The sequence below is a fragment of the Neoarius graeffei genome, chromosome 13, assembly GCF_027579695.1.
Source record: "Neoarius graeffei isolate fNeoGra1 chromosome 13, fNeoGra1.pri, whole genome shotgun sequence".
In the NCBI taxonomy this organism is placed as follows: Eukaryota; Metazoa; Chordata; class Actinopteri; order Siluriformes; family Ariidae; genus Neoarius; species Neoarius graeffei.
Genome location: NC_083581.1, coordinates 23565248 through 23593140, shown reverse-complemented (window position 1 = coordinate 23593140; position 27893 = coordinate 23565248). Strand labels below are relative to the sequence as shown.

Here is a 27893-nt window from a genome sequence, read left to right as displayed (position 1 = left end):
TAATTGTAGGTGAAAACCTTTTGTCCTTTTCTTTTTGGCCAAAAAGAGAATATTAATCAATATTTCTGAATTAAAAACAGCTGTGCAAATCATTCAAGACACGCGTGTTGATTGGCTCAGCTCTTATTTTATTGAGGAGAGAAAGACTGCGCTTTTTTTGACCGGTAGCTTATACTACTGTTAAACCGCGGCGCTCCGAGGCAAAATGTGTAAAGATAGATAGGTCTGGTAATATAACTGGAGAAAATGTCACTGGGTATCATGGCAGTGTAACATCATGTAGGATCGAGAAAATTATCACGAGTTGTAATATTTGGTTTTTTTTTTTTTTTAAAGCCCTGCCTACACGATTTTAAAACCGTACAGAATACATGACAAGGTTTTGTTGGTTGTTTACTGAGAAACGGTTTTCCCCAACAAAATCATTGCCAGAGAGATATCTGTGAAATAAGTTGTCAATTTTGTATTTGCAGGGCAGTCTTACGAAATTCGAATGCTGGACAATCGGAAAATGGGTGAGCTTCCGGAGATCACAGGCAAAATGGTGAAGGTACGAGGTTACTTTGATGTTCATGATACAGGACAGTGCCATCTGTGTTGATGGCGTACTTCATCCCATGTTGGTTTTGGTCAATGCAGAGCATCATTCGTGTGGTTTTTCATGACCGGCGTCTGCAGTACACTGAGCACCAGCAGCTGGAGGGCTGGCGCTGGAACAGACCAGGAGACCGAATCCTTGACCTGGGTGAGTTCTGTGACCTGCAGTTAACCCATGCTTTGGTCTGTGCATTTCCTGAAGTGCTTTGTACATTTCTTACGTCAGGAATCTTCGAGTGCTGTGTAGGTTATTTTTCCATACGATTATGAGCACTGATGTACACTACCGTTCAAAAGTTTGGGGTCACCCAGACAATTTTGTGTTTTCCATGAAAAGTCACACTTTTATTTACCACCATAAGTTGTAAAATGAATAGAAAATATAGTCAAGACATTTTTCTGGCCATTTTGAGCATTTAATCGACCCCACAAATGTGATGCTCCAGAAACTCAGAGGCTGTCCACACAGCAACGGATTCAGGTGAATCTGATAAAATTGTTTATCGTTTCGGCCTGGCGTCCACACGGCACCGGCGTTTTGGGTGCCCCAAAATGAGAACGGGTTCCAGAGTGGAAAAATCTGGCAACAGCGCCGTTGCGAAGTCGTCTGGATGAGTAGAACGGATTTGTTTACAATGACATCACAACCACATGACTAGAACAAGCAGCACTCTCGCTGTTTTGTATGAACCACTGCATTGCATTCACTTTTTTGTATACAGCTTTTCTTTTAAATAAACAAGTAACTGAATCATTTCTTGAATTTCTTTTTTTATTGGATAAGACTGCTTTTCAAAATGTTCTCACACAATATAAAAAGTTATATAAATTATATTCTGAACAATAAAGAAGATATAAAAATTTAAATAAAAATGCAATAATCAAAACATCGTCATAAACATAACAGAATAGCGTAGCCACAAGGCAATAACATAACAATGTTCAGAAAGGATTAGGAAGAAGTAATAACTTATCCAATCCTAACCCTCTATACCACCGTTAATCAAATGTCACTTAAGTTATATAAATTAAGTTATATAAAACTATGCACACTAATAAAACTAATTTGTACACACAGAGAGCGCGATTTCCTCGCGTAGTCGCAGCCATCTTCTTGTTGTTGTGTGCTTGTTCCTGTGAGTGCTTCATGCCGGGTAGAAGAAGGGGTTTACGCGCATGCGTCCTACTTCTTCTATTGTTCTGGTATCTCCGATGGGACCGTCTTACAGCGCACGTAGAGGTGTGGCATGTGCATTGCATCGTTTTCAGCAGGCAGATTCTACCATAACAGAGGCCAGTTAAGTCCCATCTCCTTAAATTGCTGAATTGATTATTTTGATCATTCTATTAAGTTTTTCTAGTAGCATTTGGGGTCTTGGACATTCACAGTAAATTTTAGGACAGTAGTCCTGGTAACTAATTAATAAAAGCCTGACATGACAGACATGCTAAATGACAATAGAAACACATCGGTTTCGATCATCAAAATCTGACAGACAAACTAACATCTACCATCATATTCTGACAGACACTCTCGATGACGATAGCAACAAAACTGTTTCTTACATTATTAATCTGACAAATTTAGTAATACTATTAAATACCTCATCACTAGAACCAAATAATAAAATAAAATATTGAAATAAAGATAAATTTTATTTTCAAAATTGAAATATCAACAATAATTGTCAGAACAGTGACGATAGACACGACTGTGTCACTTTCGCGGGGAAATAACACATTGAAATGGCCTGTCGGCTGAAAGGGTCGCAAGCGGCTCTGATTTATCTCAACTTACGATAGTTTTCCTCCAGAAAAATTTAAATATGAATGCACAAATATATTCTCAATGTTTCTATCGTCAAAAATTTCTATCGTCAGGATAGCTGACTGAAAATCTTACCTTGATTTATTTGATGAAATCTAGCTGTCAGAACTCCAAGTCTTGCCCGGAAGTAAACGTCTGCTGTCACAAAAATCACACGCTGTAGAATTTCCTCTTTGCGTCAGTCAACATGTGCGTGGTGAGGGCTTGAATTTTGCTGTCGTCAGGTGCATTTGACTGACAGACTGACGATAGCATTTTTTAAAAATAACTGTGGGCTTCTCTCGTGAACGAAATAGTTTTTTCGCTGTTAATCTATTTCGACTCTCTCTGTTGACACCCAAAAATTATAAAGCCTGCTTCCACACGATAACTACCAAAGATCCATAATGGCTGAGTCTATCGTCAGGTCATCTGACAGAAATTCACTGACGATAGCAACAGGGATATTGAAAGTGATTTTTAAAATGGGAGTTATGTCTGTCAGATATGTCAAAGAAATAGAACTTTATTCTTTAAAAATCTTTTATTGATATACTCAGTGTATTTTTAAATGACGTGCTGTTTTAGAAGACCAAATACCATATTTTCAATCTTGAAAATATTACCTCACTGAAAAAAAGACAAGAAAAATTTCTTATTTTGTGGGCAAGTGGTTAATGGATCCAGTTACGGTAGAATCTGCCAGCAAGTGTTGCGTTGCCATATGTACCTGATATTTTACTGATCCGTTGCCCATGTGGACGCAATATATATATATATATATATATATATTTTTTTTTTTTATAAAATCTCGTTGCTGTTGTCGTGTGGATGTAGCCTCAATCTGCTCAAAGGAAGGTCAGTTTTATAGCTTCTCTAAAGAGCTCAACTGTTTTCAGCTGTGCTAACATGATTGTACAAGGGTTTTCTAATCATCCATTAGCCTTCTGAGGCAATGAGCAAACACATTGTACCATTAGAACACTGGAGTGAGAGTTGCTGGAAATGGGCCTCTATACACCTATGGAGATATTGCACCAAAAACCAGACATTTGCAGCTAGAATAGTCATTTACCACATTAGCAATGTATAGAGTGGATTTCTGATTAGTTTAAAGTGATCTTCATTGAAAAGAACAGTGCTTTTCTTTCAAAAATAAGGACATTTCAAAGTGACCCCAAACTTTTGAACGGTAGTGTACCAGTGGAGCCTTCGGATATGATGCTGGGTCAAAAATGCAGGCTGATGTCTTACTGATCATTTTAGCTTTTGCTTTAGCAGTGATACGTTTCGGTTGAAATTCTTTTCAGATATTCCTATGTCTGTTGGTATTGTGGATCCCAGGGCAAACCCTACGCAGCTCAACACAGTGGAGTTCCTATGGGACCCATCAAAACGGACTTCGGTGTTCATCCAGGTGTCTTATTTCTTCGTGGTGTTTATCGAACTCTGTTGTACAAGTAAGAATATAAGGGCTTCCATCATCATGGAATAATCACGGTAGTGGTAAAAATGTGTTTGCTTGTTTTTAGGTTCACTGCATCAGCACAGAGTTCACAATGCGCAAGCATGGCGGTGAGAAGGGGGTGCCGTTCCGCATCCAAATCGACACGTTCAAAGAGAACGAAGCAGGGGACTACACAGAACATCTGCACTCTGCCAGCTGCCAAATCAAAGTCTTCAAGGTAGGAACGGAACAGAGCACATGTGTACATAGCGAGTGTTGACCCCTGGATGGGGAAGGCATTCAATTTAATCCAGGGTAAATGATGTACAGTTAGGTCCATAAATATTTGGACAGAGGCAACATTTTTCTAATTTTGGTTCTGTACATTACCACAATGACTTGTGAACAAAACAATTCAGATGCAGTTGAAGTTCAGACCTTCAGCTTTAATTCAGTGGGTTGAACAAAATGATTGTATAAAAATGTGAGGAACTAAAGCATTTTTTAAAACACAATCCCTTCATTTCAGGGGCTCAGAAGTAATTGGACAAATTAAATAATCGTAAATAAAATGTTCATTTCTAATACTTGGTTGAAAACCCTTTTTTGGCAATGACTGCCTGAAGTCTTGAACTCATGGACATCACCAGACGCTGTGTTTCCTCCTTTTTAATGCTCTGCCAGGCCTTTACTGCAGCGGTTTTCAGTTGCTGTTTGTTTGTGGGCCTTTCTGTCTGAAGTTTAGTCTTTAACAAGTGAAATGCATGCTCAATTGGGTTGAGATCAGGTGACTGACTTGGCCATTCAAGAATATTCCACTTCTTTGCTTTAATAAACTCCTGGGTTGCTTTGGCTTTATGTTTTGGGTCATTGTCCATCTGTATTATGAAACGCCGACCAATCAGTTTGGCTGGATTTGAGCACACAGTATGTCTCTGAATACCTCAGAATTCATCCGGCTGCTTCTGTCCTGTGTCACATCATCAATAAACACTAGTGACCCAGTGCCACTGGCAGCCATGCATGCCCAAGCCATCACACTGCCTCCGCCGTGTTTTACAGATGATGTGGTATGCTTTGGATCATGAGCTGTACCACGCCTTCGCCATACTTTTTTCTTTCCATCATTCTGGTAGAGGTTGATCTTGGTTTCATCTGTCCAAAGAATGTTCTTCCAGAACTGTGCTGGCTTTTTTAGATGCTTTTTTTTTTTAGATAACGAAGGAATTTCCCACACCTGCCCATGAAATAGCCTCTGAGTCAATTGTCCAATTACTTTTGGTCCCTTTAAAAACAGGGTGGCACATGGTAAGGAGCTGAAACTCCTAAACCCTTCATCCAATTTTAATGTGGATACCCTCAAATGAAAGCTGAAAGTCTGGACTTTATGTCCATTATATAACTATAACTTGAATATGTTTCAGTAAACAGGTAAAAAAAGAAAATTTGTGTCGGTGTCCAAATATATATGGACCTAACTGTACTTGTTTGGTAACATCACCATATTCATTTGCTTTTAATTGGTGAAAACCATCACGCACCAAAGCTGGTTATATATCGACTGTTGTGTTTGTAGCCCAAAGGTGCTGACAGAAAGCAGAAGACCGATAGAGAAAAGATGGAGAAGAGGGCACCACAGGAAAAAGAGAAATATCAGCCATCGTATGAAACCACCATCCTTACTGAGGTTTGTGCATGAGAACGGAGTCATATTTGAAGCACGATAACATTGTTTTTTGTACTTCTGCTAGTCTAAGGCTGCAACTAATGCAGTCACCAACACAGCAATAACGGTAGTGACGACGTGCATCAGATCGAGTGTAAATACAGTAAGCCAGTACCAGTCCAATGTTCGAGTGAGGTGAAGGGATGTCAGGGTCCACCTTCTACATTTCCAACACTTGGCCCAGTAGATTGACTGACTAACGGTAGCATTGTACTGAATCTTGAAGTGTACTTCTGAGAATAAACTGGTTTTTATTAGCTCATCCAGGCCGGATGAGCTCATGCGATCATGCATCCGTCCACAATTTACAAAAATTGCTACTCCTTCTACAGGCTTGATCGGATTTCGATCAAACTCGCATACAATGTTCCCCAGGTGGGTGTGCATAAAAATCGTCAAGATGGTGGCTCTACCTGCCACATTTACGATTTTATGGGTGTCTTGGCCGGGATAAGCTACAGCAGGGGTGCCCAAAACGTCGATCCGTGTCGTCACGCATGCGCGTTCCAATGCGCTGCTGCAAAACTTATGATCTCGTTAGCCTTCCCATTTATATCTACTAGAGATGCACCGATACCACATTTGTGAAAACCGATACGAGTATGAGTACTATCATTTCAGTACTTGCCGATACCGAGTACTACCGATACCGATACTGTTGATGTTATTAAAATATAATTTTTCAAAAATTGCAGCATTTGAATATTTAATAGGCCTACTTTATCTATTTCCCGTGAATGTTGTTTTCTAACTGGAGTGATCATGCACACGGGTTCACATTGACAATCTCCGCTGCTCCAGAAGCGCAGAGTAGCCTTGAGTCCACGTCACACAGCCAGACAGCGCCTCTTCACGGTAGCGCTTATCTTTTGCAACATTGTTACAATAATGTTGCAAAACCTAAGCGCTGCTGCACTAGGCCTACATAACAATGTTGCAAAAGAAGCGCTACCGTGAAATGAAGAGGCGCTGTCTGCTGGCAGTGTAACGTGGACTACAAGGCTATCTGCGCTTCCGTGTGCAACCTCTCTCGATTGTCGCGCAACATTCACTCCCAGAAAACTACACTCATTGCAAATAGCCTACACAAAGAATTAAATTTTTAGCTGCTGCAATTTCTGAAAAAGGCTGCTATTTATTTGGATTAGATTACAATGTCCAACTTTCGAAGTCAAGAATGACTTCCACTCTTGCAACATGTAAGACCGATTGTTGATGAAGGGAGGAGAGAGCAATGAGTTACCACATGCAGCGTGATCATTTCACTCCGCTGGTCACTTACCCCCTCTATCATCGGCCTTCCGCAACATTGCGGTCTTGGTTGACTTAAGGGTTGTTCTGGTGGTGCGCTTAAACTACTCCAATTACATTTAGCAACAAGACAAGGGCGTGAAAGGGAGGAGCAGTGACCATCGCAACATCACAGAGAGCGCACAAGATAACAGTGGCGGCCGGCGACGATGTATTATTTAATTTCCATCGCCAGTAATGCAGACTAAAATATGCCCCCCCTCCTCGCATGTGCGCACATCCTGCTGTGTGCTGCAGGAGAGTTGAATGCCTCGAGCACGCTCTTGTTCAGTCGCAGAACTTGTTAGGCAGACGCTGTTGCTGTCCATTCGCAACATCGCGTCCCGTGCTCGTGGAGCTCCATACCTGTAGATGGGACGTCAATTTCCTTGGTCTTAGCGTTGCCCTCAACTGAAACAAGTTGGAAAACTCAATCAGCCATTTCTTAAAGCTCTCTCTCTCACTCTTCACTCTTAAACTCTCCCGGTTGGACTCGTACTTAAAAACTCTGCCGGTTGGATTCACCTATACAAAAATCCGATTTTCATTTGTTTGTTAGTGAGTAGCCTGTCCTACAAAACCCTTACCTAGGTGAATAGCCAACATTAAAAAAGGACAACGTTGGGGATCTTAGCGTAGGCCTATCTGCATATGGCAGCGAAAGGGAGTGGAGTGTGGAGAGATGTTTAAAATGACAGTGTTGGGGACAGATGTTGTGACGGCACTGTTTCATGACTACGCAAACACATCTTCGTCATGGAAAAATGGGTTGTTGTCGAACAATTTTTTTTGTCTTCTGACGAAATTAGCCTACGCTCAATGCTTGAGATTTACAAATTTTTCCTGGGAGAGGCTTTTTTTCCTCGAACGGACGCTGGCAAAAGGCGCTTCACGGAACACTATCGGCGCATGTTATAGCCTATCATATTATGCTCAAGCCTGAGCTCAACAGTGCTTCAGTTTTTTTTTTCTCTCTCGAATGGAACAAAAAGCGCTGCGGGGAACATTGGTATCGGCGCATGGGATCGGCACTGGTATCGGTTCATGGTATCGGCAACTGTTTGACAAGTACGAGTATGAGTATATTAGTGGAGTATCGGGGCCGATGCCAGTATCGGTATCGGTGCATGCTTAATATCTACTATAGAAGGGGTATAAAAATGAGTGGGGGAGCTGGACCAAGTAAGAAACCAAAAACTTGCCACTTCCATGTGGAATGGAAAGAGGAATTTTATTTCATTATGTCACATTCGGAGTGCGTTTGTCTGATCTGTCAATCTACCGTTGCTGTTCCAAAGAAAGGAAACGTGGAGAGGCATTTTCGGACTGTTCATAAAAACTACGACACTGACTTTTCTCTGAAAAGTCAGCTGAGAAAAGAGAAAGGTGAGGGAACTAAAATCAGTTATTCAGACAGCAGTCATTTTTCACACAGTCAACTTCAAAAGCAAAGGCATCCACTGAAGCATCGTTCCGGGTGAGCCACTCCATCGTTAAGCAAAAAAAAAGTCATTCCAAGATGGAGAGATGAAGAAGGAATCCTTCGTTGAGGCAGCTGACTCGTTGTTTCGAAACTTTTAAAAACAAACAAGAAATATTAGCTTCAATTAAATCTCTTCAACTATCAAGAAGTACAGTTACTATACACGGCGTTGTGAAGTTATGGCTGATAATGTGACACAGCAGCTTTGGAGAGACATCACAGACTGCGAGTGTTTTTCACTGCAATGAGACGAGTCCACAGGCATAAGTGATACAGCCCAGCTGTGCATTTTTATTCGGATGGTGTTTGCAGATATGTCTGCAAAAGAGGAGCTGTTAACGATGCTGCCCATGAAAAGACACGCACGGGGAGAGGACATTTTTCAGTCTTTCAAAAACTTTTCGGAGAAAACCCAGCTCCCAATTTGCAAATTGATATCATTCACCACGAATGGTACGCCCTCAGTGGTGGGGCTGCTCAAATGGATTTATCGCCAAGTGCAGGGAGGACACTGTGGCTTCCTTAATTACCACTGCATAATATACCAACAAGCATTATGTGCAAAAATGCTAAACATGAAAGAGACAACGGACGTGGTAACGAAAATCGCCTGTTCTATTCGTGCGAGATCTCTTCAAAGACGGCTTTTCCGTGCACATCTGGAGTTGGCTGACTGCGACAGCTCTGAGATCTTGCTACACACGGACATAAGATTGCTTAGTAGAGGAAAATTCCTCCAGAGATTTCGAGAGCTCTGTCCGGAGATGAGAGTTTCTCGTTGACATTAAACATTGCAGAATACAAGCAACTTAATGACGAGCAGTGACTACTAGACCTGGCATTTTTAACCGATCTGACCAACATGTCGAATGACCTTGGGCTGCAAGGAAAAAAACAAAACAGTCGTCAATATGATCGGCTCTGTTAATGCTTTCAAGCGAAAAATGCAGCATCTGTCCTCAGAGCTGCAGCGGCATGATTTGGGGAACCTCCAAAATCATGGGAGCTTCAGATGCAACAGAAGGCACGTGCGCAACTTGACGGTGCGCGCTACACAGAGGAGATTGAAAAATGTCTGTCAGACTTTGACGCACGGTTTCAAGACTTTTGCTTTAGTTGAGCCAGTAGCTACATTTATGTGCTACCCATTTAGGGAAGATTTTGAGGTTGATACACTTGCATCAAAAATTGCAGCACTGTTTCACCTGAACTTGTCTACAGTGAAGGATGAGATTTTGACACTACTGGCTGACATTCAGCTGAAGTCCAAGGCTCATGGAGAGTTTTGGAACTTGCTCGCAGAGGAAAATTACCCAAGCATGAGGAAATGTGCTACCTCCTTGACTGCATTATTTGGCTCCACTTATTTATGCGAGTCAGCCTTTTCTCACATGAAGATTATCAGGTCCAAATTAGGGTTGGGCGGTATTACGGTAAGAAGGTATCCCGAGGTATCCAAAAGTACCAACGGTATCGGTCTCATTACCGTCATTTTAAAAAAATATATAATATCTAAATAAATATGGAGTACATGAGGTCATAATATAAAATAATAAATTGAAGATCATCCCGAATATCTGTGTGATCGTATTTTCACTAATTCTATCAATTTCCTAAAGAAGTTCTCATCGCGTGCAGGGTTGTTTATGTCGTTACCATGGCAACCCTGCGTGACATTTGCAGTCTGACAGAAAGCTTCGCAAGAGACTGAGACCGGGGGTGTCATGGCTCAGATGGCTAAGGCACCGTACCATAAATCCGGGGACCCGGGTTCGATTCCGACCCGAGGTTATTTCCCGATCCCGTCTCTCTCTCCCCCGCTCATTTCCTGTCTCTCTATGCTGTCCTATCTAAAAAAAAAAAAAGAGACTGAGACCGCGGTTGAAAGATGGCAAGTCAAGATAACGAGTTAGTGGCAAAAAAAAATACAACATCGGCAGTGTGGCAGTATTTTGGTTTCAAACCAAACGAAAAATCTAATATGTCCCCTAAGGCACACCATAGCCTGGGGTACTCCACTTCCATGAGATCTCTCCAATGAGTTGTGTTTTGAGTAGGTTACATGAGTAACAACAAGGTAAAATAATATAACGTATGACATTTGGGATGTGGGTAATAAACGTTTGAAATGTCATCTACTGAAGAAACGGAAGAAAACATCGTAGCGTAAACTGTTAGGTTTCTGGTGGGAATTAGCAATGCGCTTGCTATCTTTGTTGGGTGTGTTAAACCGTATGGATTTAAGTGGAATAATTGTAAGGAGTTATGTGATCAAGACAACGTTTTAAGCAAGGTAAGGCCATTTGATTATTAATTTCCCCGCCATGGCATGACGTGGGCCCATATGATTTTGCCTTGTGCAGCTATCACGCATTTGAATTAGGTTCGCCTCATTTGCGCTGAAGAATATGGTTTATCGCACAGTCTAAACGGACTTGGGTGTTGGTTGATTCTTTTTCTTTTTTTTTATTTCCCATGCTTGAAAGGGTATGATCCTGCTCATCGTGTACTTTTTTTTGATGGAGTAGGTGAAATAGTGCTGCAAATGGCGTTTCAACGCAGACATGTGTAAACGACAGTTGAATGCTATTTTCAAGATGAAGGAAGAGTTGCGTGATGCTTTGAAATATCTCTTAATCCATTCATCAATGCACAAAATTCGCTTTGCTGCTTAATCCATACCACAATGCACACAATTCGCTATGCTGCTTTTAAATAGTACATTTGAGGCATAGGCGCAGGTCTGGACAAGGTCCGCCGGTATAGGCGCACGTTACACAGTAGGCCGAAACAAAATATTTTTTTTCTCGGTAATACCGTATACCCCGGGAAAACACAGAGACAGTTTAAAGGTATCAAAATTTGGATACCGCCCAACCCTAGTCCAAATACCATTCCACTATGACTGATGATCATTTGGAAGTCTGCTTGAGGCTGACAACCAGCTGCTACTGTCTGGACTATGCAACCCTGACTGGCTCCATGCAGTACAAGTCATCAGAGTAAGGTAGTGACCATAAGTGTATTGAATTGTATTGTGCCATAAAGGTTCATTCAGTTTTGCAATGTACGTCAACACATATTGTATAAATAAAGTATACTCCGGAAATAATAAATAAATAATTGGGTGGGCTCTATGAATAAATAAAGTGCAGGTAGATCATTTTGACCTGGTCATTTTACAAGTAGCTTGCATGCCGAAAAGTGTGGGCACCCCTGAGTTACAGCTTCATTGAGGCTTTTTTTTTTTTTAAATCCTGAGTGATACTTAAATTATTTACATTTTTCAGAACATTAAGTGAAGCTCTTGACTTGCATCTGTATTGTTTTGCACCGTTGCCTCATGATTGATTGATTGATTGCAGGGTTTCCCCTAGAAAAACTGGAAAGCATAGCGAGGTACAAAGAGGGGAGTCTGAGGACAAAGGTTCATTTCGTGGCTTCTGGTGAAATCAAGAGTTCAATGTTTTCCTTTAGAATTCGCTGGTATAATTCAGAATTCATTGTTCCATCAAAGATGGCAAGCCGTCCTGGCCCAGATGCAGAAAAACAGGCTCAAACCATGATACTACCACCACCATGTTTCACAGATGGGATAAGGTTCTTATGCTGGAATGCAGTGTTTTCCTTTCTCCAAACATAACGCTTCTCATTTAAACCAAAAAGTTCTGTTTTGGTCTCATCCATCCACAAAACATTTTTCCAATAGCCTTCTGGCTTGTCCATGTGATCTTTAGCAAACTGCAGACGAGCAGCAATGTTCTTTTTGGAGAGCAGTGGCTTTCTCCTTGCAACCCTGCCATGCACACCATTGTTGTTCAGTGTTCTCCTGATGGTGGACTCATGAACATGAACATTAGCCAATGTGAGAGAGGCCTTCAGTTGCTTAGAAGTTACCCTGGGGTCCTTTGTGACTTTGCTGACTATTACACGCCTTGCTCTTGGAGTGATCTTTGTTGGTCGACCACTCCTGGGGAGGGTAACCATGGTCTTGAATTTCCTCCATTGGACACAATCTGTCTGACTGTGGATTGGTGAAGTCCAAACTCTTTAGAGATGGTTTTGTAACCTTTTCCAGCCTGATGAGCATCAACAACGCTTTTTCTGAGGTCCTCAGAAATCTCCTTTGTTCGTACCATGATACACTTCCACAAACGTGTTGTGAAGATCAGACTTTGAGAGATCCCTGTTCTTTAAATAAAACAGGGTGCCCACTGACACCTGATTGTCATCACATTGATTGAAAACGCCTGACTCTAATTTCACCTTCAAATTGACTGCTAATCCTAGAGGTTCACATACTTTTGCCACTCACAGATATGTAATATTGAGGTTTTTCACCCACGTGACCAAGTCATGTGAGGCTGCCATTTTGGACGTCACGGCTTGAATCAGTTTGAAGGCGACAAACGAAAAACATAAAAGAAAAAGGAGTGAGATGCAGAAAACACCTTCACTATCCAGCGACGTAGGGCATTTACAGGGCGAGCAGAGGGAGAGGTATTTGCAAAAATTGAGGTTAGCAGGCTTAGAGAACGACGTTTACCTGCTTCCACCAGGATTGTTCACTGACGTACGGAAGTACATGAAGCCCTTGTCTTTACCTGACTTCGGCCCACATGATCTGTATACCTATGTCGTTAAAAACCCATCACGCTGCTTAATTTGAGGGGGAGCAAGCCGGAGCGCGCTCCGGCAGCTATTTACACTGGATCCGGTGTAAATAGCTGCCGGATCATAATTACAGTAAACTAGTAAATACAGTAAAGGAAAAACTTGAGACTGAAAGGTTTTAACAGTCATCCAAATGACTGAACGTAAACATTGCTACAGTAACATACCAGCTATGATGTTGTTGACATTAGCTAGCTTGACCTTCAAAATGGCGGACACCGGGGCGTCACGTGACCCTGTGACGTCAGGTGAAAAACCTCAATTGGATCGTTTTCCTCAATAAATAAATGACCAAGTATAATATTTTTGTCTTATTTGTTTCAAGGAACAGTCCACCGTACTTCCATAATGAAATATGCTCTTATCTGAATTGAGACGAGCTGCTCCGTACCTGTCCGAGCTTTGCGCGACCTCCCAGTCAGTCAGACGCAGTCAGACGCGCTGTCACTCCTGTTAGCGATGTAGCTAGGCTCAGCATGGCCAATGGTATTTTTTGGGGCTGTAGTTAGATGCGACCAAACTCTTCCACGTTTTTCCTGTTTACATAGGTTTATATGACCAGTGACGTGAAACAAGTTCAGTTACGCAAATTGAAACGTAGCGATTTTCTATGCTATGGCAAGTCCGCACTATAATGACAGGCGTACTAACACCTTCTGCGCGCTTCGACAGCGCATTGATACGGAGCTCAGATATCAATGCGCTGCCGAAGCGCACAGAAGGTGTTAGTACGCCTGTCATTATAGTGCGGACTTGCCATAGCATAGAAAATCGCTACGTTTCAATTTGCGTAACTGAACTTGTTTCACGTCACTGGTCATATAAACCTATGTAAACAGGAAAAACGCGGAAGAGTTTGGTCGCATCTAACTACAGCCCCAAAAAATACCGTTGGCCATGCTGAGCCTAGCTACATCGCTAACAGGAGTGACAGCGCGTCTGACTGCGTCTGACTGACTGGGAGGTCGCGCAAAGCTCGGAGAGGTACGGAGCAGCTCGTCTCAATTCAGATAAGAGCATATTTCATTATGGAAGTACGGTGGACTGTTCCTTTAACTGGGTTCTCTTTATCTACTTTTAGGACTTGTGTGAAAATCTGATGATGTTTTAGGTCATATTTATGCAGAAATATAGAAAATTCTAAAGGGTTCATAAACTTTCAATCACAACTGTGTTTTTATTTATTTATTTATTTATTATACCTTTTTGGTCACCTTGACTGGATGACCCTCAAAATGTTGGAGGTTCTGTTTGAGACCAATGCCCATCTGTCCTGAAAAAGTTTCATGAAGGTTGTCCAGTCGTTTTCCCGTAATATCGTTTATAAAATAAAAAAGGCCGAAAATAATACCTCGCCCCCTGGTGGACTCCGTCCCAGGCGAGGCAATAAGCCAATACAATACCCACTTGCAACTCAAAGGAGACTGCAGTTTATTTCCCGTCAAAGAAAGTGAATGGTGATGCAACATGGCACAAGTTGTTCAAAATACTGATCATTAGATTTTGGCAATAGTGTGGATGGCATATTTGGCAACAGTGCAATAATCAAGACGACTGCAGTCAGTACAATCTCTCTGAAACGATAAATTTATTTTATACCAGCAGATCGTGTTACATTTAAAAGCTGAAATATACAGGCATCACAGATCCATATAATTTGCCCACAAACTTATTTATTTATTCTACACACTTTTTTTCTTTCTGTGCGTGTTCATGTGCATGTTCACCACTTCAGATGGGTTAAATGCAGAGGAGGAATTTTGCTGTGCTTGAGTTTACATTAGACAAGAAAAAAAAATTAAGGCTTCTTCTTAATTTACCCACAAATGTATTTATTCCACTTGAAGTGTTTGGCAAACCAGTTACCGGATTTGGGACACTACGACACCCTGAACTATTTAGTATTTGGGACTTTTAAATACACTGGAAATGGAAACGCTAAAGGCAGGCAGAAGTACAGATGCCTACTGATATTTCGAGGCAGGTTTCGTGCCGGAATGTTATGGGAAATTCCTGATAAAGAATTACCTTATTATGACCGGTAAGCTCAAACATGGACTTCTAACAGCAGTAAACAAGCCAGAGCCAAGAGCTCGCGTATTTTATGGTCTTTAGCTGAGTCTACATTATCAGTACATAACAAACATGCTGCTCAGCTCACCAAGCATTAGGTTTAATAAAATATCCCGTCCAAAGCCCACATCCAGATATCCGGAGTTGCGATGACGCCATGTAAAAGCGACCACGATGCTGTGACCTTTTCGTTCTGTTCACGTTTGCTTTGTTTGTTCACCAACGTAATCTTAACAGATTTGCCAAAGCAGTCAGGAAAAATTCAGGTAGGAGTCCTGCGTCCTGGGACGCAGGGCCGGCTCTAGGTCTTTGGCTGCCCTAGGCGAGATTGAGTTTTGGCGCCCCCCCCCCCCGAAAAAAAACCCTCTTATAACATCTAAATAACACCTTTAATCTAATCACTCTATTCTATTACTATTAAACAATGTACGGTGCATGGACAATAAACAAGAAGTCATTTTTATCTTTTTCATTATTGTTATTATTGTTATCATTATTAACATAAAGTGTCACAAAGTAAAATGACCACACAAATTCAATACATATCTCCATATAATGGGCAAAAACTCTTCCGCACCCTGTTCAAAGTGTAGTGCATGGACAATAAACAAGAAATTATTTTTAGTTTCTTTTTTGCTATTAAAAGTTAAGTCATCTCTGAAGAATTAACAAATTAAATGAATAAAAAATTCTACATTTCTAAATTGTGCAAACTTAAGCAAGGCAAGTTTATTTATATAGCACATTTCATACACAATGGTAGTTCAATGTGCTTTACAGAATAAAAACAAAAACAGTAAACAATAGAGAAATAAAATTACATAAAATAATTTTATCTTTATTCTAAAATAATTAATTAAAAGAATTAAAAGAATTAAAAGAAAATAAGAATTAAACAATAATAAATAAGCACCCTGTTAGGACATTAATGGGCTGTATTTTCAAACAAAAGTGCTATTATGGGTACTTTGTTATTGAAGTCTATTGCTGTTCACATCTAGTTAGCTAGGCAGACATTGATTCAGGCGTCTAAAATATTAATTTGCCACTATAATGGATGATATGAGAGATTAGATCAGACTTACGACTTTGCTCTATTTGTTTCTTCCTGTAGCCTTCGTTTGCGCCCTTGCGCACCCGAGAGTTTGGATTTCTTCATTTAAGCACTTGTAGTCTGGGCTACTTTTTGCAGTGGATAGCCATTCTCATTCCCCGATGAACACCGCTCCCCCCGCCCCCCTTATAACCTATCATTGTGCATTTTTAGTAGGCATAAGGAAATCACCGACCACTACTGTGTAGGCTACACTTGTTTTTCAACTTTTTTGAGCCAGGGCGCACTTTTTTCAATGAAAAAATCTCAAGGCACATCACCAATAGAAAATGTTGACTGAAACTAAAACGCTGTTGCCAATATTTACAATATACAGTCATTCTATAATTTTCCACAGTACACTTGGTGATCTCTCACAGCACGCTAGTGTTCCGCGGTACTAGAGTTCGGCAGCACAGTGGTTGAAAACACTGTACACCACTGATGCACTTGGTAACATCTCCATTCAATAACTCCATCCCTCCTTTTTGGTGGGGTTTTGGTCGCCCTTGGCGCCCCTGGGCACACTTTGCACTTAGGCTATTACATGGCCAAAACAGAGAATAGCCGCGGATGCGCACTTCCGCGCCCGAAGACACAGTATAGACAGGGCGAACTACTGTTGAGCGCTTATTGTTTCATGATTAACAACCACCACCACACCCCACCCCGCTTTTTTTGACAAATCGCACCCTGACTACATGCTTTGCTGTACAATTAAATTAGGCTAAGACATTATAATGCTAACTCGTTTTCAGAATAGTGGAAGTCATAATTTTTCTCCCCCCGTTTCTGCGCCCCTGGATGGACGCAGCGCCCTTAGCATTTGCCTATATTGCCTAGGCCACGGGCCGGCTCTGCTGGGACGCATTAAAATTCTGAACATGCATTGTTTGGCATTTTTCTGTGTAAAAATGCACGATTTCTGTGTTAATGTTATCCCTGATAGGTCTAAATTGTAAGCGTCGCGGCGATGGTTTAAAGGGTAGCGGCATGTCACTAAGCATATCGGTCAATAAATTAAGCGTAGTGGGGCCGCTGCGATATGATGCTTTAGGGGAAACCCTGGATTGGTATATACATACAGTTGAAGTCAGAAGTTTACACATATGGACATGAATGTCATGGCAGTATCAGGCTTTCAGTGATTTCTTTGAACTGTGGGGTTTTTTTTTTCTCTCTCTTCTGCAGTAGAATGATTGTACATCTTTAATAGAAAAAAAAAAAAAGAGTTTGGTGCACAAGTTTTCTGAAATCAAAACAGGGTCAAAAATGTACACGGAGAGTCAAATTTATATATACCCACTCAGATTAATTCAGCAGTGCTTGTAGTTCCAGAATATTTTAACTTGCTAAGGCCTCTTAAAGTGCATATCACGGGTCAATTCAGGAGCAAGATCAATGTAATTCTCCTATTTTATATTAAACTTTGGTCAAATATCTGTCACATTGTGCATTTTGTGCAATTTTTTTTTTTTTTTACCTTGCGCAATACCAGAAAAATTCAGTTGAAATCAAGCCATTTGAGGCGAATTGGTCCGCCTCTGAAAAAACCTGGCATTTGGATTTCCCGGCAAACATTGATTTTCGTGACGTCGCGTACGGGACGCCTCCTTCTGAATCCTACATCAGTGCTGGTTTCTTTATGAGAAAACGACCATATTATTTACATCCCCGGTGTTGTCTCCGTCGTCTTCACTACTTGAATCTTCATCAAATCCAAACAGATGAAGCCCCAATTCTGACACCTCATTATATTCTTCATCCAAAGGTGAAGTAACATTGCGCTCAGGTGACCATTCCATATTTCAGTTCAAAATTGCTAGCTGCTAAACTTGGTCTACACAGGCTGTGCACTGAAACCGTGCAAGCTCTCGCAGCCTGCTGGCGGATTCGCACTTGACGTCACAAATCTGGCTCCAGACTTCCTTGGGATTTTTCCAGATGCGTTTTTTATTTTTTCTGCTGTAGACAGATAGCCTTGTGCAAAATTACCCTTCTGGATGAGTGTGTAAAGGGACATACTTTTCATATTTAAAAAAACAACAACAACAACAAATTGGTCCAGGATATGCACTTTAACTTCCTGGTAGTGCAGCTAATAGCTTCTTTGTGCACAACACAAAAAAGGTTTGATTGGCACTCATTAGATTGACCAACCAGTGTTGCTTTCAGAACGATAACAGCCGGTGAACTGAGTTTTGGAGTGCTTTTGTTAGCCGTGCACATTTATACAGCTCTTCAAATGCAAGCAAAGTTGCTCTCCAATCAGAAGCATGTCGGAGGTGAAAGTGAGGAAGTAGGACTCGATTTGAGGTAGAAAGGCACTCGGACTGTAGATGCCGTCGACTGAGATGTTTGAATTTGCGCTGATCTTGGAAAGAAGAACATCAGTGTCAAAACCTCTCACTCCGTTACGTAATGCCGACTGCTCCTTTTACACAGACTGTGATCCTGTCCTCTGTTACTATCAGTCGCTATAGCTCAGAGGCAGAACGGCACAGATTCCTCTCACCCCTGTTCCATGTTTGGACTTTTTACGCAGCTCGTCAGACAGAATAAAGGTGCAAGATTCCCACCTTGAACAAGCTGTGTAAAAGAGGTGGAAAGTTGAGTTGTTTGGCCCCAATGGTCAGAGGTACAGACAGGAATGCTGTACCCCCTGTTAAGCATGGTGGTGGTAGCATCATGCTCTGGGGCTGTTTTGCTGCAAGTTGAACTGGTGCATTGCCCAAAGTGGATGGAGTAATTCTGAGGTTCTTCATAACCTCAAACTATCTCAAACTTGGACACAGTTGTGTGTTCCAACAGGACAGTGACCCCAAACACACATCAGAGGTGGTTGTGGAGGATAAAGCAGGCTAACAATAAGCTAAAACAAGTCCTGACCTCAACCCAATTGAAAGTATGTGGACTGTGATTAAAGGTCGGGTCTGTGACAGGAAACGCACACATTTTAATTGAACTCCACCAATTCTGCCAAGAAGAATGGTCCAACCAGAATTCTGCCAGGAGCTTGTTGATGGTGACCAAAAGCGTCTGGCCAAGGTGAAACCTACTAAGAGACGTTTAACCAAATATTAGATGTGCTGTATGTATATTTTTGACCCCGTCTTGATTAAAAGAAAAGCTTGCTGCATAAGTTAATTTATATTGCATTTTTCTGAAAAGATGTACGCTGTACAATCCTTCTGCTACAGAAAAAGACCAGTTCAAGGAAATCATTGAAAGCCCAATATTGCCATGGCATTCACGTCTGTGTATGTAAACTTTAAAAACTCCAACTGTACATGTAAATATTTTGGAGAAGTACAAATACACCTCAAAACCACATAAGACTTGTTGTTCTTTTCAAGGAAAACCAGTTACAGTGGTATGTGTTTGAAGAAATCATACATTTTAATGGAAATTCTCATTATAATTTCATTATAAGTATATTTATTCTCAGACTTATTTTAAGTAAAAGTAGTCGCAGATTTCAAAAATCAAACTTTTTAATTTTCGGAGACCAAATAGTGTTTGAGAGAAATTAATTTTTTTTAAATTGTTAGATGGGGGGCGGCACGGTGGTGTAGTGGTTAGCGCTGTCGCCTCACAGCAAGAAGGTCCGGGTTCGAGCCCCGTGGCCGGCGAGGGCCTTTCTGTGTGGAGTTTGCATGTTCTCCCCGTGTCCGCGTGGGTTTCCTCCGGGTGCTCCGGTTTCCCCCACAGTCCAAAGACATGCAGGTTAGGTTAACTGGTGACTCTAAATTGACCGTAGGTGTGAATGTGAGTGTGAATGGTTGTCTGTGTCTATGTGTCAGCCCTGTGATGACCTGGTGACTTGTCCAGGGTGTACCCCGCCTTTCACCCGTAGTCAGCTGGGATAGGCTCCAGCTTGCCTGCGACCCTGTAGAAGGATAAAGCGGCTAGAGATAATGAGATGAGATGTTAGATGGGTTTTCTGCGGTGGTGACGTATGCGATGACATCAGGTAGTGGTCACTTGGAGCAACAGCTGTTTTATATTCTCTGTTTACATCGTAGTTTTGCTAATTTTACAAGTATTTTACCGAATTTCAGTTTTTAAATAAGTATGCCGCATTATGTAGCGTATAAATGCCACAATGATGCTATAAAGAAAGCATAGACTGGAACTACAATAAACATGATCTACAGAAAATGTGTCTGCGTGCTCTAAAATCTCCATTTAAAATGGTTCAACTTGCAGTGCGACATGACACTTTGTGCTCCAAAATCTTTTTTTTTTACATGGTGCTGGATAGATTAACAGAGTGGCATGATTTAAAACGAGATTTTTGTGCGCGATGCACGTAGCGTGACATGACACCAAGTTTTTCTCCTGAAACTCATCTCATTTGAATGGGTAAAAATGAATGGAAGTGAATGGGGGAAGGGATCAGTGAAAAGAAAGGAAAAGATGAGTGCGGGTCAGAACCGATTGTATGTGTGTGTCGGGGGAGTTGGCCTGAGGTATCATGAAGTTTGGTGGGTCTCCGATGAAGCGTGTCCAAGCAGGATGATTCGATTCGTGAGCCCTGTTCATTCTCTATGGGAGAAAAAAATGACGGGAAAACGACAAGAATGGGTGCATCTATCCAAAAGCTGTATACAAGCACACTACACTGGTTCAGCTTACAGACAATTCACTTGGTGGACTCATGGCTACATGGAGAAAAGAGTAAGGAGAGTTATTAGTGTGCTTGCTAAGCACAAAACAGCGTGAAACACACTTTGTTCTTAAGTTAACTTATTATTATTAATTTTTTTTTTTTCTTTTTGGCACTGTTACTCCTACAGCTCTTGAGATATCGACACCGTTCCGACTCTGACATGTCCGGACTGAACCATGTCTCACACTCTGTCTGTTAATCTACCCAGCACCATGTAGAGAGGGGGGAGATTTCAGAGCGTGAAGGGTCATGTTGCGCTGCAAGTAATAATTAACTGCATGTAATAACAAGTAAGCGAAAAGTGTTCAAAGAATAAAACAACGATTATTGTGCAGTAAGCCCAGTTCAGGCGTAGTGAATAACGCAGCACAATTTAAAAGTCTGCAACTTTTTGATTTGTTGAATTCTCGTGCGAGCCTGTAATTGGACGAAATAAAGCATGTTTCGTAGATGCGTGTCGTTCGCCGCAGAAGTATCACTGCATTCAAACCATCTTAATGCATTTTCAGGTCACTCTTCTGAGTCTGAAACTGCTGAATTCTCGAATGCAGCGGCATTAAATTTAAATTTTGGGAGCCATGAGTTGGCCATGTTACAACGGTTTTTGCCTGATTGTGAAATTCCTCCCGGCATTTAACCCATGTGAAGCAGTGAACACACACGTGCGTGCGTGTGCACACAAGTGAGCAATGAGCGCGCACACAGAGCAGTGGGCAGCCATGTTAACAGCGCCCAGGGAGCAGTTGGAAGTTGCCCTCGTTCAAGGGCACCTCAGCCCAAGACCTAACTGCACGTCTTGGAACTGTGGGGGAAACCGGAGCACCCGGAGGAAACCCACGCAGACACGGGGAGAACATGCAAACTCCACACAGAAAGGCCCCCGCTGGGCTCGAACCCAGAACCTTCTTGCTGTGAGGCGACCGTGCTAACCACTTGCACCACTGTGCCGCCATAGCGATCCTTATTATAACGACACTCCACTGTATACCAGTCTTTCTGTTTCAGGACATTCCATATTGTTGTATTGGCTGTGCCCAGCACTTATGTAATGCCTCGGATTGATTTTTCCCTCTTTTTCTCAGGGCTCGCTTTCCCCCATAGGCAGCTCTCTGGTCTTCATGTTGGTTTATCCATTTTAACAACAAATGCAGTCTTCACAGGTGAAACCCAGGGCTCAGACCAAGAGTTACACATTCAGAGCTATTAATTGTTTAACAGGACACACATGGGCAACACAAAACATCTGGCAATCACATATTCCGACATTTTTGATCACTTTGAAAAATGGGTGGGTTCCAAAAAAAAAAAGTGCCATGTTTGATGTTTAACAACTAGATATTCATATCAGGAAATTAAACCTGAAATTCTGATCTGTTGTCTCATGTTTCCTGTTTTGATCTCAAATCCAAATTTCTTCAGCGTATAGCAAAAACCAAAAGAATTGGCCTTGCTGTTCCAATACTTTTGGAGGGGCTATTTCTCTGCACACGGGTCATTGCTTTATAGAGTGGAATTCATTTTGCCTAGAGAGATTTAAAGCCCAGTCACCTTTTTAATTTTTTTTAATAAAGTAATTAGCTTCTTACTTGGCTGCCTCCTGTCTGGAATTTAGTATCAGCTACAAAACAAAGAAAAATGTTGGCCTTCTCAGAGATTTCTGAATTTCATTTTTCTTTTCCCTGCTGTCCCGCCCAGTTTGATTTGTGTACAGCTATAGCTGCTAGAGGTGACAGTATAGATCATATTGCATCATCCTACCTCTCTATTCCAAGCACAGAAATTAGTGTCTTCTTGCTTCTTGGTTAAATATCATTATTGTGCGTTTTATATCCATGCTTTTAGTGTAGTAGCTTATTTGAGGTAATCAAGATCTAATCCTTCAGTTACCTGGTTGCCTCATGTCAGCAGTTAAATGTAAGACTTTGTAACGCTCATGTTAAACTGAATATGAATAACCTGAAATAGTTTTCTTCTTTAGTGCTCGCCATGGCCCGAAGCCACTTATGTCAACAACTCTCCATCTCCAGGCTTCAGCAGCACCCACAACAGCTTCCCTAATGAAGGGTAAGATCACATGCCTCTACTCGCTATTAAATGATGAATCTATAATACGTAACAGCTAATTTGTTATCTACCGTATTAAGCACTCATGGCCTTTATTCACCAAAGTTGCATAAAAACATTTGGATATATGCAAGAGTGCTGTATGAATGACTACATCTGACGCATTAAACAGTCATCTGATATCAAATATACTTTTTGTAGCCTCAAAGGTAACACTAATCGTGAACCATTACCCTAAATAAAAATTTGTGAACACTGCTTCAGCAAAGGAATGGAGGGTTCAATATCTTTTTAGTTTTACTGTCCTTATTTCATCTAATGAGCAATTGTGAAAACGTGCTATATTTTCATTTGCCGGACTTGAATAATAGGTCAAATTTAACTGATTTTAGATCTTATAAGTTATTAATAAATATGGGTGAGTCAAGTTCCTGTCCTGAACCCTCTGCTAGTGCAGCAGCTTAAAGGTGCTGGAGACATGCCATGTAGCATCAGGCCTTGCAAACGATCCCACATGGTTCTGACTGAGGTGTTGGGAGAATACAGCGATCAGCCATAGTATTAAAACCACTGACCGGTGAAGTGAACAACATTGATTTATCTCATTGCAATGGCACCTGCCAAGGGGTGGGATATATTAGGCAGCAAGAGAAGTCAGTTCTTGAAGTTGATGTGTTGGAAACAGGAAAAAATGGGCACGCGTAATGATCTGAGCGACTTTGACAAGGGCCAAATTGTGATGGCTAGATGACTGGGTCTGAGCATCTCCAAAATGGCACATCTCGTGGGGTGTTACCGGTATGCAGTGGGTAGTACCTTCCGAAAGTGATCCAAGGAAGGACAACCGGTGAACCGGCGACAGGGTCATGGCTGTCGAAGGCTCATTGATTTGATTTGCATAGGGCATGAAGGCTAACCCATATGGTCCAATCTCACAGAAGAGCTACTGTAGCACAAACTGCTGAAAAAGTTAATGCTGGCTAAAACAGAAAGGTGTCCGCATGAACTTTTTCAGCAGTTTGTGCTACAGTAACTCTTCTGTGGGATTGGACCATATGGGTTAGCCTTCATGCCCCATGCAAATCAGTGAGCCTTCGACAGCCATGACCCTGTCGCCAGTTCACCGGTTGTCCTTCCTTGGACCGCTTTTGGGAGCTATTAACCACTGCATACCGGTAACACCCCATAAGATATGTCCAAAATTGTCCCACTAGCTCCACCTAGTGCTGCTAATGCCACTTGAAATAATCCGCCACCCTCAAAACAACCAATCAGAGGCAGGAGGAGTGTCTGATGGAGTGTCAATCACTGCTCATGGACAAGCTGTGGGCAGCACTCCTGCCAAGTTAGCCACATTTCTGCATGACTGGTAATTACCCCTGTTTTTATTTAGGTTTGATTTGATTTTCAAAAAAAACAAAACACAACTAGACTGTAATGGTTACAGTAACATGCTATTGCGCTTAGCTCTTGTTTCTGTGATGTCGCAGTCATAGTAGTGTTAGCTTGTTTCCTATTCTAAGGCTAGTGTTTTGTTTGAAAATATCTTTGTGAAGTGCCCAGGTAGTCTATCGGTTTGGTGTTTGTCCTGATATTTGTGTGTAAAATCTTTCTCATTATGAAAGTCTTCTAAAAAAAAAAATAATAATAAAAGGGTGGCACGGTGGTGTAGTGGTTAGCACGGTCGCCTCACAGCAAGAAGGTTCTGGGTTCGAACCCAGCGGGCAGCGAGGGCCTTTCTGTGTGGAGTTTGCGTGTTCTCCCCGTGTCTGCGTGGGTTTCCTCCAGGTGCTCCGGTTTCCCCCACAATCCAAAGACATGCAGTTAGGTTGACGTGGGGCGGCCTTGGGCTGAGGTGCCCTTGAGCAAGGTACCGAACCCCTGACTGCTCCCTGGGCGCTGTAGTGTGGCTGCCCACTGCTCTAGGTGTGTGTGTGTGTTCACTGCTTCAGATGGGTTAAATGCAAAGGATGAATTTCACTGTGCTTGAAGTGTGCATGTGACAAAGGTTTCTTCTTCTTTTTGTTGGTCTTAAATTAAAGAAGCATATATTTTGGACATGCAAGTCCTCAGGTTGTGGAATAGCTTCTGGGAGAGACCTCTTCATGGCGTATAGAGATACCACCTTCAACTTCCATGCAAAGCCATATGCCTTTCAGCAGGCCAGTGCAGGTCTCTGTAGTAGCTCTTGTGCACAAATGTGGCTATTCCTTAATTGGACTAATGAGCTGATGGTGATCCAATTCTGCTAATTCAGATTCACATTTGCAGATTAAACTGCATTATTTACATATTGCAAGATCCTATTTTCTGTGCTTGGTGTACCTGCCATAATAATTACTGATGATGTTGACATGGCCTGGCAACTTGATGCGAGTGGGCAATGAGGAACTGGAGACAGGCGCAGCAATTCAAATTGTATTCATTTTATTAATATTTCAGTGAGTTTGACTACCATGTAGGCACACTATAATAAAAAAATTATATATATAAAATACACACACGTGCAAGGGTGGCACGGTGGTGTAAGTGGTTAGCACAGTTGCAAGAAGGTCTGGGTTCGAGCCCCGTGGCCGGCGAGGGCCTTTCTGTGTGGAGTTTGCATGTTCTCCCCGTGTCCGCGTGGGTTTCCTCCGGGTGCTCCGGTTTCCCCCACAGTCCAAAGACATGCAGGTTAGGTTAACTGGTGACTCTAAATTGACCATAGGTGTGAATGTGAGTGTGAATGGTTGTCTGTGTCTATGTGTCAGCCCTGTGATGACCTGGCGACTTGTCCAGGGTGTACCCCGCCTTTCACCCGTAGTCAGCTGGGATAGGCTCCAGCTTGCCTGCGACCCTGTAGAACAGGATAAGCGGCTACAGATGAAGGATATGGAGATATATATATATATATATATATATATATATATATATATATATATATACACACACACACACACACACACACACACACACACACACACACATACATACATACATACTCAATGGGGTGACGCAGCTCTCTCTCTCTCTCTCTCTCTCTCCCTCCTGTTACTGGCTATCTGAAAGACGCACGGAAACACACATTAATAGGCAGCCAGTAATTAGACACGGTTGTACCTCATGTTACCTGCTGGTTCCACCTGACTCCTCGCCATTCACAGCTGACGCTCGACCACACCCTTGCTGCCACACATGGTTTTAACAATTTAACTGCAGATCATTTGTTTCTCTGAGAGCTTCATAAAGATGAACTTGAGTAAGGAAACAGTCAGTGGAATTTGTGCTGTAGTTTTGTTGTATGCAACTTTGATAAATAAGGGCCAGTATGTAATTGAAATTTTGTCATCCTACAGCTTGTCTGTGTCTCTTCCTTCATAAAGCTCCTAATTTGGTTGTGTGTGTGTCCAGGAATGGATCGCCAAATCATCAGCCAGAGCCAGTGGCACCGGTAGTAGATGTGAGTGCTTTTGTGTTCCTTTGTTATTATTATACCCCCGCTCCAAAGTTGGAAGGTATACTGGTTTACCTCTGTCTGTCCGAAACGCCCTTTTTCTTAACAACTACAAATCATAGCCACTTGGTACCAAACTTCAGCTTGGGGTTCTATACCGTGTATACCGTTTTCAGGTCTGTCACACATCAACTTCCTGTTTACCGACTGAATGTATTTACGGAACGTATAGGGTGGATTCTGACGCTATTTCAAAATGACAGTTTACCAGGATGCTATTTGAAATACCTGGGGAGAACACTGCTCTTTACTTACTTGTTTCAGGGTTAATTATTTGTTGAAGTCAACATTCATAATAAGTGTCCTATTCCTTCGATCGCTTGCATTCTGATACAAGTGAGAGTGGGAGGATACGCAAGTGAACAGTAGCTCACAGTTGATCTTGTTGTTCTAGTTTTTTTTTTTTTAATTCTTTGTGTTGCTGTTCTTGTCTAAGAATTTAATTTACTTTTTCACAATTTTATTGGAATCTACACAATCACTTAATATTTAAGGTACTATATTGCATATGGCAGTATTTGGTTTACTACTGCACATTTGTTAAATGTACGAAAACAGCAACTGATTAATTAGTACATCCCACCCAATACCAGCACACATGCACCATTTCAGTGGTGTCGCAGTAGTTAACATTTTGGACTACTGATCAGGTGGTCATGAGTTCAGATCCCAATACTGCCAAGCTGCCATTACTGGGCCCTTGAGCAAGGACATTAACCCTCAACCACTTAACTGTATAAATGAGATGCATGTAAGTTGCCCTAGATAAGGGTATCTGCCAAATGCCATAAATGTATATTTCAGGGTGTAGTTTCATCAGTCTTAACTCAAGTGCAGGTAATGGAAAAATGGATTATATTCACCCTAAAGTCAGAGCTCTGAAAGCATGTTTGATTGATTTACATGTACAGTGTATAGATTGTAGTCCAGTCCAATGGAATTCAGGACTGGAGGCTTTGAGAGAAGACGCAGAAAAATGTGCTGAGAGCCCTAGGTAGTCCAAGCCTGGTGTTGCGTCAAGCAAAATTTTTCAAAGATATGAGGGTACTTCAAAAAGTTCTCACCCAGAAATAAGGGGCGTGACTCTCATTTTGCTGCGTCACTGTGTACTATAAATCCTTATATCACTGTCCACAAAAACTCAACTGAAAGAAGCAATCAAAGAAAAAAGGAGAGGGGAAGTATTTCAAGCCTGCTCCAGGACAGTGCGCCTATCTACACAGCACAGGAGGCAGTGACAGAAGCAGCCTTGAACTGTTGCCCCATGCACCTTACTCACCCGACCTGGCACCGTCTGACTTCTGTCTGTTTCCCAAACTGAAATCCCACTCACGTGGTCACCATTTTCAGAATAATGATGAAGTCGTCCATGCTGTTGAGGAGGATCTGGAGGTTCAAGATGTGACCACCTTCTGTGAAGGAATAGCGAAGCTTGAAGATGAGTGGACCAAGTACACTGAAGTTAAAGGAGATG

The 27893-nt window shown here is 41.8% G+C and overlaps 1 protein-coding gene across 2 annotated transcripts in view; it reads left to right on the top strand.

Annotated features, from left to right (window-relative positions):
- The window catches only part of tfcp2 (transcription factor CP2), a 52835-nt gene that overhangs the window by 10826 nt on the left and 14116 nt on the right, over positions 1-27893 (top strand). For both annotated transcript variants that reach the window (XM_060937359.1, XM_060937358.1), the window contains 7 exons: positions 474-550; positions 640-745; positions 3715-3821; positions 3937-4089; positions 5428-5538; positions 22841-22926; positions 26317-26365. In XM_060937359.1, coding sequence (XP_060793342.1) covers positions 474-550; positions 640-745; positions 3715-3821; positions 3937-4089; positions 5428-5538; positions 22841-22926; positions 26317-26365 — 689 coding nt within the window. The remainder of the gene's footprint in view (positions 1-473; positions 551-639; positions 746-3714; positions 3822-3936; positions 4090-5427; positions 5539-22840; positions 22927-26316; positions 26366-27893) is intronic.